Source organism: Erythrolamprus reginae, chromosome 2 (assembly GCF_031021105.1).
Source record: "Erythrolamprus reginae isolate rEryReg1 chromosome 2, rEryReg1.hap1, whole genome shotgun sequence".
NCBI classification, from domain to species: Eukaryota; Metazoa; Chordata; class Lepidosauria; order Squamata; family Dipsadidae; genus Erythrolamprus; species Erythrolamprus reginae.
The window spans coordinates 206,996,951-207,012,735 of NC_091951.1; the positions used below are offsets into that span (position 1 = coordinate 206,996,951).

Below are 15,785 nucleotides of genomic sequence, written 5' to 3' on the forward strand. Positions count from 1 at the left end.
AAATTTATCTGTCTGTCTGTCTGTCTGTCTATCTATCTATCTATCTTATCTATTTGATTTTTATACTGCCCTTCTCCTGAGACTCAAGGCAGCTTACAACATGTTAGCAATATCACTTTTTAACAGAGACAGCATATTGCCCCCACAATCCGGGTCCTCATTTTACCCACCTTGGAAGGATGGAAAGCTGAGTCAATCTTGAGCCTACCAAGATTCGATCTGCCAAACTGCTGGCAGTTGGTGATTAGCAGAAGTAGCTTACAGTACTGTACTTACAAAAAAAGAGCCGGTGATGAGATTTGAACTGCTGACCTACAGATCTACAGTCAACTTCAGTGGCCTGCAGTACAGCACTCTACCTGCTGCGCCACCCCAGCTCTTATAATAATTATAATTAAAGTTGGAAGGGGGAGGGAGCAAGATGCCCACGGGAGAGGTGGGATCTGCTATTAGTCCATCAACCATCTCCAGCCTCCAGGTACTCCCTCTTGGAGCCCCAGGCCACCTGGCACAGTCAGGTCTTCAGGCTCTTACAGGAGGACAGGAGGGTGGGAGGCAATCTGACCTCAGGAGCAAGATGTTACAGAGTACCAGGGCCACAGCAGGGAAAGCTGTTTTCCTGGACACCATCAGCCAGAATTCCTTGACTGGTGGGATCTACAGCATGCCTCCTCTTCTGGCATGGATGGAACAGGCCTGCCTAATAGAGGCTAGATGGTTATTCTGAAACAAATGGCCCTAAGACTAGAACCATAGTTTCTAATCCTGGGAAGGTTTATTTAGTTGTAGCAATATTGAGTTCACTAAGTTTTAGTCTTGGCTAAGTATGTCTCATTGTGCAACATACTAATTACGCATGTACGTATATCATCCAAAGTAGTTACCAACAATATTTAATGAGCCTTACCCTCTCCAAAATATACCTTTTCCTATTTGCTTCATCTTTGGAACATTAAATAATGTGGGGAGAAGTCATGTGAAGGAACACTCCCATTTCTACCTATGTGCTCCAGAGATCCCGCCTCTAGGCTGTGAAAGCCACTGGTCCTGTGGTCATGAGGAGTGGCTATAATCCCCACACCTGTGGAATTCTGGTCCAATTGAAAGAATAAATATTTATGATAGCAGATCTTTTAAGAGTCACTAAAGCTTACTATTTTATATATGCCTTCCCTTAGGAATGTAAAAAGTGCTCGAGTCCTGAGGGCTGGGACAGAGCCATTAGTTTTGGCCAAGCGACAGAAGTTTAAAGCATCTATTTTACCTCTTAACACAGTTCCCCCCCCATCCAAAAAAGCCCTCCCCATTCTAGGCCCGGTCCCTAGGCCAACAGAATTTGTTAATTTAAAGTGAGACATTTCTAGGGGTTTATATATTCAGTTACATTTGGCTTATATTGCATTTCTTTTTCTTGGCTGAATGATGCTTATAATTAACCCAGTTGCTGTTTGTAAGTTATCTTGTCCAGTGGCACCTCTACTTAAGAACTTTTCTAGATTAGAACCGGGTGTTCAAGATTTTTTTGCCTCTTCTTAAGAACCATTTTCTACTTAAGAACCCAAGCCCGGAAAAATTTTCCAGGAAATTTGAGAGCGGCACGAAGGCCCGGCCAGTTTCCTGCCATTCCCCCTTTAATCCTGGCCATCTCGGGCTTTTCTGGGCTGCCAGAGGAGCCTTTCGGTGGTGCTCCCCCTCTCGACCACCTGGGTTTCTCTCTCTGGCGCAGTGTATGGGAGGCAGCCTCACGCCGGGTGTATGGGAGTCACGTGCTCTTCCTCACCACCGCAGAGTCCCTCTTTTTTTTTTAAGCCTTAAAGTTTGGAATTTTTTTGATTCCCCTCACCTCACCTTCTTCCTTCGGCAGCAACTGTCCTCCTCCTCTTCTTCTTCCTCCTCCTCCCACCCAAATTCCGAGCTTATATTTCTTTCCTAATGGGTTTGCACACATATTTCTTTCCTAATGGGTTTGCACACATTATTTGCTTTTACATTGATTCCTATGGGAAATATTGCTTCTACTTACAAACTTTTCTACTTAAGAACCTGGTCACAGAACAAACTAAGTTCTTAAGTAGAGCTACCACTGTATTTGAGTGATACTTGTTATTTGTGCATTAATGGCATTCTGCAGTAAAATTGTTTAGTTTGTGTATTGATGCGGTTGGAAGTTGCATTTTCCACCAATAGACCGAGGATAAGTTCTATACCTATGAATGACATTATATAATTATGGGAACTTTTTTAACAGAATTGTCCTGTTGAAATAAGACACACATAATCTGTATTTTCTTTTCTGCTCCAAGGGAATGAAGTCAAGAGAATTAGGAAACAAAAAAAAAGGCAGGAAGAAAGTCCTCATTTTTGACCCCTAAGTGAGCAACACGGTTAAAGGTGTGGAAAACTGAGAAGTCCCTGGAGAGAAAAAATTCCATACTCCAAATTGTGGGCAGCACTGGCTTTTTGTCGTGTAAATTCTTATTATTCCTCTGTCCTGACACTGATAAGGCCACCATTACTTTCCTTGCCCCTCCCTTGATATTCTTAATCTTATCTGTTGCCCTGGAGTAGAATGTCGTCAGCAGCTCTCTCAACATCTGTGCACAGTGATCCTTCAGAAGGAGTTGCAGCTAAATTGACTACAAAACAGCTGTCTGTGTGTGTGTATGCGCGTGCGCGCACACTCCCCTCCCCACACACACATGCCAGATAAAGTGCCATGGTACATGCAGAAGTACAGCCAAGATGAATTGTATGTATAAAAACAATGCTTCGAGACACTCTAAATTGTTGACGCAAACGGCTCGAGAAGGAAATTAAGCTGGTATTTGGTCTGATGTAAGGCTTACTACATAAAAAATAAAATAAAATCCAGGAATTGCATTGAGCAAGTGAGACAAGGCTGATGCACTGAAGGTGAAGTCTAGGGCTTTGTTCCAGAGGCTCAAGTACAGTGGGTCCTTTTACCCTATTTTGAAATTCAGTAAAAGAATGCCTGATGCAATCTAAAAAAGAATTGCAAAGCTATTTGGTCCAAATGTAATTTGTCCCTTTTCCAAGCAAGTTGTGCAAAAGGCTTGCAAAAACGATGAACCTCTGGCAGCATCCTTTCTAATTTGGTTTAAAATCTCTCTTCCTCTCACACACTAAAAATCCATCTTGAAATAAACTAGAAAAAAGAATAGGTATTTAAACTTGCTGCTGCTTCAAGATATCACATTTTCTAGCTTTACCTTAGGTGGCAGTTGTAATGTTCTCTTCTCTAGCTGTTTGACCGGAAGACGCCAACAGTGCTGCCTTTTGAGCTTCCTCTGCTGTGTAACAGAATGAGAGGCTTCCTAAAGGCTTTTTCTACTGTTGACAACAGGCTTACTCCCAAACACCAAAGGGCCCAGCTGGAAAAACCCGTGTGCTGATCCAACCTGGTTTGATGGGCATGGAGGGTGCATGTTTGCAGCTCTACTGATTTAGATTCACGGTGATGCTGATTGTGCTAGAATAGTGCATATAAGATATACCAGAGAAGGAAGCTAACACAGCTATTTACTGTTATGAATTGTTATAACAAGGGCTGAATGGTTCTTACACTAATAACCATGCACATACAACATGTAGTAGATATATTTCCGGCACATGGTTTACTTTTCTCACTGCTTTTTGCTTTGCCATTTTGCATTGATACATCTATGCTCAATGCTTGGAAGGAACTATGCTACCAGCGGAAGGGTTTAGGATACACTAGAGAATTAGAGTGAGAGTGGGAGGAGAGATAAGCCAAACCCAGGGGTGGGTTGCTAGCCGGAACGCTAAATTGGGCTCGCCGTCGCGGCTCAAGAGTGCTTGCGGGGCCAGCACGATTTTGCTTTTGCACCTGTGGAGATAGCAAAATCGCGCACAGAGCCGCAGTTGCACCCATGTTTCGGCATGTGCAGAAGCAAAATCTTGCCGAAACACAGGCGCACCTACGGCTCCATGTGCGATTTTGCTATCTCCACAGGTGCAGAAGCAAAATTGCACTGCATCGGCGAATCCAATTTAGCACTCCGGCTAGCAGCCCACCCCCTGACCAAACCTAAATTAAAGAGACTAGCCTCCCTTGAATCAAAATGATGTCATAACTTTTAAAAGGTGGAAGAGCAAAATTTAAGCCGACTCTTGACAATGTTGAGTTTGGAATGGTATAAATGTTTTGAAAATATTGTAAGGAGAGGACCAATGTTGAAAGTGGACTATGAATGGTCATAGCAGTCAAGTGATAAAAAGAGACAAAATAGCCCCCCAAAAGATTTTAAACCAACATTGAAAAATAATGTAGGTATTTTACAGGTATTTCTCTGCCGCTATTACACATCTCTCACCCAAGATGGGTAATTAAAAATATTTGGCAGTAAAGAGAATGTACTGTAGATATGGTAGTTATAATAGAAGCCAGGTAGAACAAAACGGAATAAACATATTGTTGATATTTGGGGTATTTGCTGATTACAGATTTTACAGAAAGAGCAAAGAAGTACATCCTAGAAGAGTTGAGAATCTGTCAAGGAAAATAAAAAACCTAACATGCTAGAGAATATTAGAAGACCAAGCACCTTTCTGGGTGGCAATATCTGGCCATAAATGCATATTAGACCTAAGGGCATGCTACCACCATCTGATTAAAATGCCAAGGGTCATCCTGCAATGGTGAAATATATCAGGGTATACAAGGGAGATTGTTGTAAAAATATTTATTGTTTAGTCACTCAATACCTTCTGACTCTTTGTGCTTTGAAAAACATTATTTTGCCAAGATGCGACCATGCAACTCCTTTGACTTCTCACCAAAATGGAGAACTTCAGATACTTATAGATAGACTGGCTCCATTCATTCTTAGATACTTCATTTCTGAATGACTTATATGAAGCTCTGACTTGGAAATGACGTGAGAGGAAGAAATAATGTAGATTTAATCATAAATAGTAACAATGACCTGGTGGAAGATGCAATTGTTGTAGAAAGCAGCAAGTATTTCTTATTATATTTAGCATACATGCAAATGGCAAACGTCAATAAATGTTTTTGTATTCCCTTGTGGCTATTTAAAAATACAATAACTGTAGCTCAATTGGAATGTAAGAGTCAGCCAAGTTCAGAAAGAGGCCAGCACTGCTTTCTAGTAGTATCCAGGAAACTCTAAAAGTTAAGAAGACTTCCTTCAGGAAATGGAAAGTCTATCCTAATACAAAGAATTCAAGTAAAACAGCCTGTATTGACTTTCACAGGGAGGGAAGAAATCATGATAATTAGAAGGAACAAGAAAAAAAACTAAACATTTAGAGGGCTGCACAGTATAGTATTAAAACACTTGGGTCTGATGATATCAACCCAAGATTATCCATCTGTCTGTGTCTGTCTGTCTAACTATCTATAATCTATCTATCTTGGATGGTGTCATCAGAACCCAGAGTTTTAATACTATGCTATATGAATACGTATGTATTGATCCTCAGATCAGCTCCAGGGCTAGAAGACTAAAAAGTAGCAGGTGTGAATGTTTATTTTTTTAAAGATGCCCAGAAGACACCTGGGAAATTATTAACCAGTCAGCTTAATGTCTGTTCCTGAGAAATAGGTAGAAACAGTAATCAAAAGAAAAAATAATTATGTGCATGAAAAAATGAACCTTGCCAAAGGAAAATCAGTATGGATTTGTAAAATCCCACTTCAAATGTCTTTGACAAAGTTTCTTGGCAGAGTTCCTTGTCCATGACTTTTGAGTAAATGTAACCATGACAGCTATGGAAAATGAAGATTGCATATTAAGAGTCATTAAAAGTGATTGAAAATAAAATTGGCCATTTATAATGTCCTTTTACAAATCTTTAATATATGCTCAGCTAGAATATTTTGCATAGTTCTGATTACTACCTTTCAAAAAAGATAGTAGAATTGGCAAAAGTACAGCAATGATCAGAAATCTTAAATACTTTCCCCATGAAACAAAACTAGAGGGCCTAGGACTCCTGAGTTTGGAAAAAGAAGGCAGCTAAGAGGGCACATGACCAAAAAATATAAAATCATGGCTGGCATGGATTGAGAGAAGTTTCTCTCTTTCTCTCTCTCTAAATAATAGAACCTCAAATCATCCAGTGAAGCTGATTTGGGGGAGACTTAGAAATAAAGCATATCTTCACCTACTACATAAATTCATCAGTGAAATTAATTACCATAAGATGGGGTAATGATTACTATCTTGATTGGCTTTCAAAGGGAAATGGGTTTTTTATTTGTTGGTTGGTTGGCTGGTTGGTTTATAAAATTTATAGCCCACTGTCTTACCTCAAGGTAACTCTGGGTGGCTTAAATATCATAGAGGACATACAGTACTGTATCTGTCAAGGGCTATTGGTCTTGAGGACTAAGCATTACCTAAAGATTGGAGTCAACATGCCTCTGTATACTTGTTGCATAAGAAAAAAGATGGAAGATAGTTCCATCTCTTGTTTATAGCATCCCACAAGCTTGGACCCCTTGGCTGACTTAGTAGCATTATTTTTAGCTTTTTATGTTATTATTATTTATTTTTTTCCACATAAACATCCATACATATACCATAAATCCTATAAAAATATATATAGTTATACATTTCTATCCAATTATCTATAAACAAACATCCTAATTTTGCACCTTTTGTACTTTTATTTCCTGACTGTATTCCCTCAATATTTCATAATACAGTACTCCCCTCCCTCTATTTCTCTCTCTTCCTTTTACTTTCTTTTCCCTTCTCTCACTCTTTCCTACTTCCCTCCTCTTCCTCTTCCCTTTTTTCTCTACTTCTTCTTCCTCCTTTTTTCCTTCCCTGAGTAAATCTAATCATAATTTATTTTATGATTAACAGACCAGTGATTCAAATCCTTAACTTCATTTAATCATCGGTGCTACTCTTAGACATATTATCACATATTTATACATATATTGTATTTTTTCTAGGTATTCTACTTCTATATTATTATTATTATTATTATTATTATTATTATTATTATTATTATTATTATTAATTAGACTTGTATGCCGCCCCTCTCCGAGGACCTGGAGCAGCTCACAACATGCAATACAAACAATATGTAGAAACATAGAAACATAGAAGTCTGACCGCAGAAAAAGACCTCATGGTCCATCTAGTCTGCCCTTATACTATTTTCTGTATTTTATCTTAGGATGGATATATGTTTATCCCAGGCATGTTTAAATTCAGTTACTGTGGATTTATCTACCACGTCTGCTGGAAGTTTGTTCCAAGGATCTACTACTCTTTCAGTAAAATAATATTTTCTCATGTTGCTTTTGATCTTTCCCCCAACTAACTTCAGATTGTGTCCCCTTGTTTTGTGTTCACTTTCCTATTAAAAACACTTCCCTCCTGGACCTTATTTAACCCTTTAATATATTTAAATGTTTCGATCATGTCCCCCCTTTTCCTTCTGTCCTCCAGACTATACAGATTGAGTTCATTAAGTCTTTCGTGATACGTTTTATGCTTAAGACCTTCCACCATTCTTGTAGCCCGTCTTTGGACCCGTTCAATTTTGTCAATATCTTTTTGTAGGTGAGGTCTCCAGAACTGAACACAGTATTCCAAATGTGGTCTCACCAGCATTCTATATAGTGGAATCATAATCTCCCTCTTCCTGCTTGTTATACCTCTAGCTATGCAGCCAAGCATCCTACTTGCTTTCCCTACCGCCTGACTGCACTGTTCACCCATTTTGAGACTGTCAGAAATCACTACCCCTAAATCCTTTTCTTTTGAAGTATTTGCCAACACTGAACTGCCAATACAATACTCAGATTGAGGATTCCTTTTCCCCAAGTGCATTATTTTACATTTGGAAACATTAAACTGCAGTTTCCATTGCTTAGACCATTTATCTAGTAAAGCTAAATCATTTACCATATTACAGACGCCTCCAGGAATATCAACCCTATTGCACACTTTAGAGTCATCGGCAAATAGGCAAACCTTCCCTACCAAACCTTCCCCTATGTCACTCACAAATATATTAAAAAGAATAGGACCCAGAACAGACCCTTGTGTACAAATCTAATAGTTAAAAACAGTAAACTAAAATCCCATCATATAAAAAAATGGTTAGTCTACTCAATCACATCCACACATAACATTTAACGGTCAAAGAAGACGGGGGCATGATCTAACTGCCCCATGCCTGGCAACATAGATGGGTCTTAAGTGTCTTGCGGAGGCGAGGAGGGTGGGGGCAGTACGAATCTCCAGAGAGAGCTGATTCCAGAGGCCGGAGCCGCCACAGAGAAGGCTCTTTCACTAGGTCCCACCAGACGACATTGTCTGGTGGACGGGACCTGGAGAAGGCCGACTCTGTGGGACCTTATCGGCCGCTGGGATTTGTGGGGCAGAAGGCAGTCCCATAAGTAATCTGGTCTATCATGATGCTGCCTCCTTACCATCTCTGCAGCCACGCGAGCTGTTACCCAGTTCAGCTCCACCACACATGCATGTGCGCCTACTGCCAGCCAGCTGATTTTGGGGTATCTGCTGTGCAAGCGTAGAGGGCGTGCACACATGCACAGGGGGGGGGCGCTCCTTGTGTGGCCCGTTTTTGGTCCCAAGAGGCTGCAGGGAGGCCTGCTAGGCTCCAAATGGGGTTGGGGGGTTATGCACAGGGTGGGGGAAGCTAAGGGGGTTGCATATGCATGTGGAGGGAACACGGGTATCACACACGCATTGTTTTATCGGTGCCGACGCATGCCCTTTTGGCATGCAACGAGAACAAGTTTAGCCATCATTTCTGTAATATAATCAGAAAAATAATTTTAAAATAAATAAGAGGGCAGGGAGAATAAACTGAAGCAAATTATGTTATAGGTAGAACAGCCCCACACAAATTGATCAAATATTCTTGCTGGTCCTAATGCAAATTTTACCAAACAGTTCTTATCATTAGTCCGTGGATGTAGATCAGACACAGATTTTTCTTTCCAACGTTCATAATAATTATTTTGGCAAGCGCACTTGCTCCTCCACACAACTGCACAGTTATTTATTTGCAAAGGGGCAAAAGGGCTTAGAAATAGTCCTTGTTCAACAGTTCACTTAGTGACCATTCAAAATTACAACAGCACCGAAAACAGTGACTTACGACCATTTTTCACACTTATGGCCTTTGCAGCATCCCCATTGTCCCGTGGCTTATATCTGGGGGCTTAACAACTGACTCATCTTTATGACAGTTGCATCATCCCTGGGTCGTGTGATCACTTTTTGTGACCTTCTGACAAGCAAAGTCAATGGGAAAACCGGATTCACTTAACAGCCGTGGTACTACTTTAACAACTGCGGTGATTCACTTAACAACGGTGGTGAAAGGTCGTAAAAAGGGACAAAACCCACTTAACAAATGTCTCACTTAGCAACCAAAATTTTGGGATCAATTGTGATTGCAAGTTGAGGACTACCTGTGCAGGCTTCATAGGATTAAATAGGACTTGGTAGCATCTTCCTTCCTTCCCAGAGGCGGTGCTGCTAATTCCAAATACCAGCAGCAGCGCCATACAGATTGTGTATAGCTGGCAAACTCTCAAGAGGATGATGCGATGTTGTTACCCAGAATTTTCCCCTGCACTTGGAATTGGACTGTTACCTTACGGAGCTACAAAAGTGATTGACAGTGCAGGTGTTTAAAGCAGGGAAAGGACCTTTCAATGATTGCCAATGGATTGAATGAAGCAATCTTTTGTTTTTGTTGTTGTAACTAGGCTTATAATTTTTAATTTTCCTTTTGATTTCATTTCCACTGCTCCGTAGACAATTAGGCTTGGCTAAGTTGAAATGGACCGCTATGGCCAAAGAAGCAGAGGGTTTTCTTTTTTGCTCCCTCTGCCTTAGACAGGAATATCTCAAGGGTGGAGTGTGTGTTTTTGGGGGAGAGAAACGGGTATAACTCAAGGCGAAAGCCTCTATAGCTGAAGCCACAATAAAGAGGAAGCCCAGCCTTCCGAGGAAAGCGAGCGCACTGCCTGGAACCCTTGTTGGGGCATCCTCTTGTTAGATTGGCTGGCACAGACCCTGTCACTTCCACCCAGTCACAACTAAACCTTAGTTGTCAAGTGATGAGTCAGCCAGTCGCTCCGGCTGCATTTCTCAACTCGATTGCACCAACATCTCCCAGCACAACACAGGGTGTGACAAGGGAGAATAGCGGCTCGATTCCTGCAGATATCTGGATTAGACACCTTGCAACCTAGACGTCTTACTCGACGGCAAGCAGCAGGGATGGCTCATGTCAACATGTCAAGCGGCATCGATTACAACCGAGTCATGTCTATGCCGAGCCTCCATGTATCCATTCGAAGGTTAGTTGGGCAATGGGTTGCCTGCCACAGCTAGCACTGAGTGTGACATCTGGGGCACGAGTGCCGCTCAAGACGGCATGTTGTTTCCAGTCAGGCTAGAGAAAACTTTTTAGCTGCCTGAGTCGGTGGTGAGAGTCAGGCTGGAAGAATCGGGGGCCATGGAAATCTGGAGTTCGTGACTCTTGAGTCGATGAGAAGCTAGCATTTCCTAGTATTTGAGGAATCGCACATTGTAATGAAAGGCACTAGTGGTGTGTGATTGAGGATACTCTAGGTTGGAGTATAGCTCTGAATGTTGTAGAAGAGTACTGTGGGTGCTGCCTTTCACCACATTTCTGCAGAACCTTTAACTCAGTGTTTCCCAACTTTGGCAACTTGAAGATATTTGGACTTCAACTCCCAGAATTCCTAAGCTAGCATGACTGGCTCAGGAATTCTGGGAGTTGAAGTCCAAATATCTTCAAGTTGCCAAGGTTGGGAAACACTGCTTTAACTCACTGAAGGGTTGTTGTTATTATCCCTCTTAATATTTTTTGCATAGTTTGTTAATGCAAACATCTTAAGGCAATGTTTTGTTGAGACTTTAGGAGGAAGCACCCAAAAGACAGAATGGGGCTATACATATTGTGCTGTCAGTTTCTTACAGCCCAGGAATGCAACCATTATTATACAGAAATGTGTATATGTTATACGGAAACAGTTCATTGACCAGCAGGGGGAGTAAAAGGTAAAGGAAAAATGAGGAAGGAAGAGAGCGATTCTCTCAGATGTCAGTCATTTATGCCTGTTACTAAACAGATCCTCTTTTGCATAAAAGAAACCTAGATCCACTTTTGCATAAAAGAAACCTTACGTGCTCTGTTGTGAAGCCTATTATATAAAATAAAAATACCAATATGGCCAGTTGGCTAGTTTTATTTACGCATGCTCCACTTACAATTTCGGTGGAACTCTTTGATTGAACTGGCTTTCTGGATTGGTGGGAAGATATACTGTGAGCAATGAATAGAGTGGCAGTGGGATCCAAATTATTTCAACATTTCATTCTGAAATTCCAGTTTGCAATATTTTTAAAACATTGCTCCAATGTGGGATGAGTAGGTAATTGTTTTTTTTAAGTGGAAAGTAAGAATCTTGCTTTTGAAAACTAAATTGAGATTATGGTTTAAACTTTATGTGTCTGCATCAGATGTGCAAAGAGTGAGGAACAATGTACCATTTTTGTAGGTTTTATAGGTTTTTGTAGGTGTAGGTTTAATTTACAGAGGATTCTAGAAGATAATCTGTATTAAACTGTTTGTGTTTATGAGCTGCTTTTAAAAAAAATGAACTTAACCCAAGTGAAGTACTGTACACAATTTCCTGTATAACTATTTTTAACATATAATGTTATTTTTGTGCGTAGTGTGTTGTTTTCTTTAGTTTATTAACCATGCTTATATTTAAATATAATTTTTGAATCCTGCCAAATATGCTTTAAACAATAAACCATATTTAAGTTATCCATGATTTAGCCCAGCATGCAACGCTCCTGGACACTCTTGGAGTTGGTTATTCTTCCCACATTAATATACTGGAGGTTCTGTATTTTTAGTATTAGGTGAACAACGTTCTTGGATTACTTGACATGTTTCGGGGTTTTTTCTCTGACAGCTTTGAAGTGGAAAATGGCCCGTCTCCCGGTCGCAGTCCCCTGGATTCTCAGGCCAGCCCTGGATTGGTGCTTCACCCCAGCTTTCCGCAGAGCCAAAGGCGTGAGTCCTTCCTATATCGTTCGGACAGTGACTACGACATGTCGCCAAAGACCATGTCACGGAACTCCTCCATTGCCAGTGAATCGTAAGTCCCTCTTCTCCGTTTCATGGAGATCATAGAGCAATCAGATAAAGGCCCAAGCAGGTAGAGTATGGGCTGGAAAACACAGGGGTCCCACGGGTGACAGGCAGGTTGAAAGCCATATCACCTTATCGCATCCCCTTTCTCAGTGACAAGCTCCCTGAACCAAAGGAAGACCAGGAATCAGCCTACTGACCGCAACACTGGATCGGCCATAGGCTGGGAGGTTTATAGGCTCTCTTGTGAATCTTCCGGCAGTATCAGTTAAGCCTTCCCCTACGTTAGCTGGCAGTCCTGAGCGAGTGCAGAAATGTGGCCTCTTAAGACATAGTTATTGATAGTCGCAAAGGAACTACATTTTCTTTCCTGAGCAGAGCCAACACTCCTTTCATGAATGTCTGTTCTCAATATTGCAGCTTAATATTCTTGCAATTACAAAGTGCACCAAATTCTGCAACACAAAGTAAAAAGGATGTTAACCTGCAACACAATTGGGAAAGGGAGCAAAGCTCACTTTTGCATCAGTTTCCTTAGCCCCTTCTGTCAGGGTTATATTTTTTTTATTTATTTTATTTATTAGATTTGTATGTCGCCCCTCTCCGTAGACTTGGGGCAGTTCACAACAGCAATAGAACAATTCATAACAAAGCTAATAATTTAAAAACATTTAAAAACCCATTATTAAGCAGACATACATACAAACATACCATACATAAATTGAATAGGCCTGGGGGAGATATCTCAATTCCCCCATGCCTGGCAGCATAAATGGGTCTTGAGTAGTTTACGAAAGACAGGGAGGGTGGGGGCAATTCTAATCTCCAGGGGGAGTTGGTTCCAGAGGGCCGGGGTCGCCACAGAGAAGGCTCTTTCCCTGGGGCCCGCCAAACGACATTGTTTAGTTGATGGGACCCGGAGAAGACACACTCTGTGGGACCTAACTGGTCGCTGGGATTCGTGCAGCAGAAGGCGGTCGCGGAGATATTCTGGTCCGATGCCATGAAGGGCTTTATAGGTCATAACCAACACTTTGAATTGTGACCGGAAATTGATCAGCAACCAATGCATACTGCAGTGTTCTATGTCCCTTAGATTGGAATGCTGATATTTGGAAGGAAAAAGGGGGGGAAATGGTAGTTTCCTGCCCTTCCCTTCTTCTTCCCTTTTTATTTAGTTATTTATTTATTGTTACCCAATTCCATTTGACTCTAGGCTGCTCACAGTTCATTGTATGTGTTTTCCACAAAAAAAAAGACAAATAGCTGTGTTATATGACCACTCAATTTAAATAACATCCACACATACTATCCAAACATCCCAAAAGAGAGAAGTCCAGATGTTTTATTAACCTCATGTAAGTTTACATCTGCTGTGTCCCCTGCAACATTTAAGCTTGTGAAAGCATGATAAAGATATTGGGATGCTTCCATAATAAATTTAACCATCCTTTCTCGGGATCAGTTTTTCTCAATCTCAGCAGTTTTAAGAGGTGTGGACCTCAAATCCCAGAATATCTCCATCCAACATGCTAGGATGGAGGAAGATCAAGGTCTAGGAATTATACATTGTATAATGTATACATTATACCTTAATGTTGCTGAGGCTCATCTAGATGCAGTGACTTATGTCTAGAATGCAAATGGGTAGGGTGAAGCCATTCCTTACCTTCTGAGAAATAGCTTTTGGGAGAGCAGAAGATAGGGCCAAATATTGGATAAATAGGGGTGACTCCTTCCCCTTCTCTGTTAGGTGTTAAATGAAAAAGTTGGGAAGATACTTGCAGAGTTAAAGGAGAAGGACCTGAACCTTTCTGTCCCTGCCAAGTGTAATGAGCCTTTAACTAGGGGAGGAAATTTAAATGAATAGAAAAGAAAGGAGGGAAAATAAGAAGAAAAAATAAAACATCTAATTTGCCCTAGTATACACAAGGGGCTAGATAAAATGCTAAATTACCTTTGCATTCTTACGGACTGTCTGGAATGGAAGTTCAGGAAAAACAGACTCAAAGTTGCCTTGGGTGGCAGAAAAACTCTTCTGATATTATAGGGATAAGCAAACTGCAACTCACGAGTCTCCCTTTTACAAGCCTTGGGGCCTTCTTGACCCAACTTTGCATGTTTTCTGGTCCCAACTACTTTGTTGCTCCCACCACCAGCTTCCCCCCCTCCCATTTTAGTATAGGCTTTGACCCAGACACATCCGGGAATATCTTCACCAATCCAGCAAATTCCGGTCTGCTACTAAAGACTTGTGTGAGAAATAATAATATAGGATGGTTAGTGGGGGAGGGGGAGAATTCTGGTTAGCTCTGAAGCAGGTTTTTACAAGGTGCTTCCCTGTGGAACAGACTACTTCAAGATCCTTGATGTGATTCCTCTAGACCAGTGTTTCCCAACCTTGGCAACTTGAAGATAACTGGACTTCAGCTCCCAGAATTCCTGAGCCAGTTATGCTAGCTTAGGAATTCTGCCATAGAAAAGCCAACTTTCCCTACCCCTGCCCTAGATTCTACTATCAAACAACCTTCTTCATCGTATTCTGCAAATTATAGAGAGTTTAAAGGAGCACAGCAACCAAGGTTTAAAATGGGGGGGGGGGGGATTTTAAGTTAGTAGTGATATTCAGTATATAGGCTGGGATTGCCTTAAGAACAATTTTGGTTGACTTTTCTTAAAAGTAAATGGTTTGAAGGCTCAAAGGGGAACTTGTTTGCTTAAGAAAATTGACCTACACTATTTTCTCTGAGCATCATCCAGGTCTCCTGCCAGAAGAAAATGCTCAGATTAAGGGATGCTTTGGGTTTAGTTATTAATTCTTTATTTCTTCCCATCTCTACCCTATTTTTTCCTATAGACATTGATGGCAGTATGCTTGTACTTTGCCCTCCCCACTTCCCATTTTGTCTTTTAAAAAATCCTATGGTAAAATAATTGTCTGGTTAAATGAAGACCTGGGCTTCCACTGTCTTCATTTAAAACTTTTAACTTCAGGTTCTGTTCCCTCCCTCCAAAGTAATACAGACCTGTCATTTTTCTCCTTTACAGGCATACTGAAGACCTAATAGTGACACCATTTGCCCAGGTATGGCCTGTGAAAAAAATCTGCTCCACGTAGGAGGATCCTATTAAAAACCCCACAAAATACTTCTGTAGAGTTTTTTTTTCAGATTTGATGTTTAGCAACCAACTATGGAGGAGTCAATGGCCAAGAATGTGTCCTTTTTCATATGCCAGCTCTCCCTCCTTTTCAAAAGAACCTTCCTTCCTTCCTAGAAGGAATCAGTCATTATCCAAACTTTGAAATAGCCTTAATTTGTAGTTTGCAAACTCTTGTATACTACAGGTGGGTTTTGATTGGCCTTAATTATTTTTCTTAATTTCATAATTGTTCATAAAGCTTATTTTGTTACAGTAGATCTTTCATTTCACATTGGACTGTGTCTGAATAAGCCACTTTTATTAGAGGCTAACCACATTCCTTAAAACACACTTCTCAGTAGTGTATTTGTAGATGAAAAGAGCTGCAGATGATTAGGTTGATAGCATCCTTTGTATTTCTGTCAGGCACACAATCAGTATGG

The 15,785-nt window shown here is 40.9% G+C and overlaps 1 protein-coding gene across 5 annotated transcripts in view; it reads left to right on the forward strand.

The window, feature by feature from the left end:
- Positions 1-15,785, forward strand: part of PDE4A (phosphodiesterase 4A) — a 358,167-nt gene that overhangs the window by 277,843 nt on the left and 64,539 nt on the right. For 2 of the 5 annotated variants that reach the window (XM_070741477.1, XM_070741478.1), the window contains exons 2-3: positions 12,023-12,208; positions 15,250-15,286. In XM_070741477.1, the coding sequence (XP_070597578.1) occupies positions 12,023-12,208; positions 15,250-15,286 (223 nt within the window). Of the gene's footprint in view, positions 1-10,232; positions 10,370-11,158; positions 11,471-11,662; positions 11,715-12,022; positions 12,209-15,249; positions 15,287-15,785 lie in introns of those variants that run through there. The other 3 variants (XM_070741480.1, XM_070741482.1, XM_070741481.1) reach the window with 3 other exon arrangements.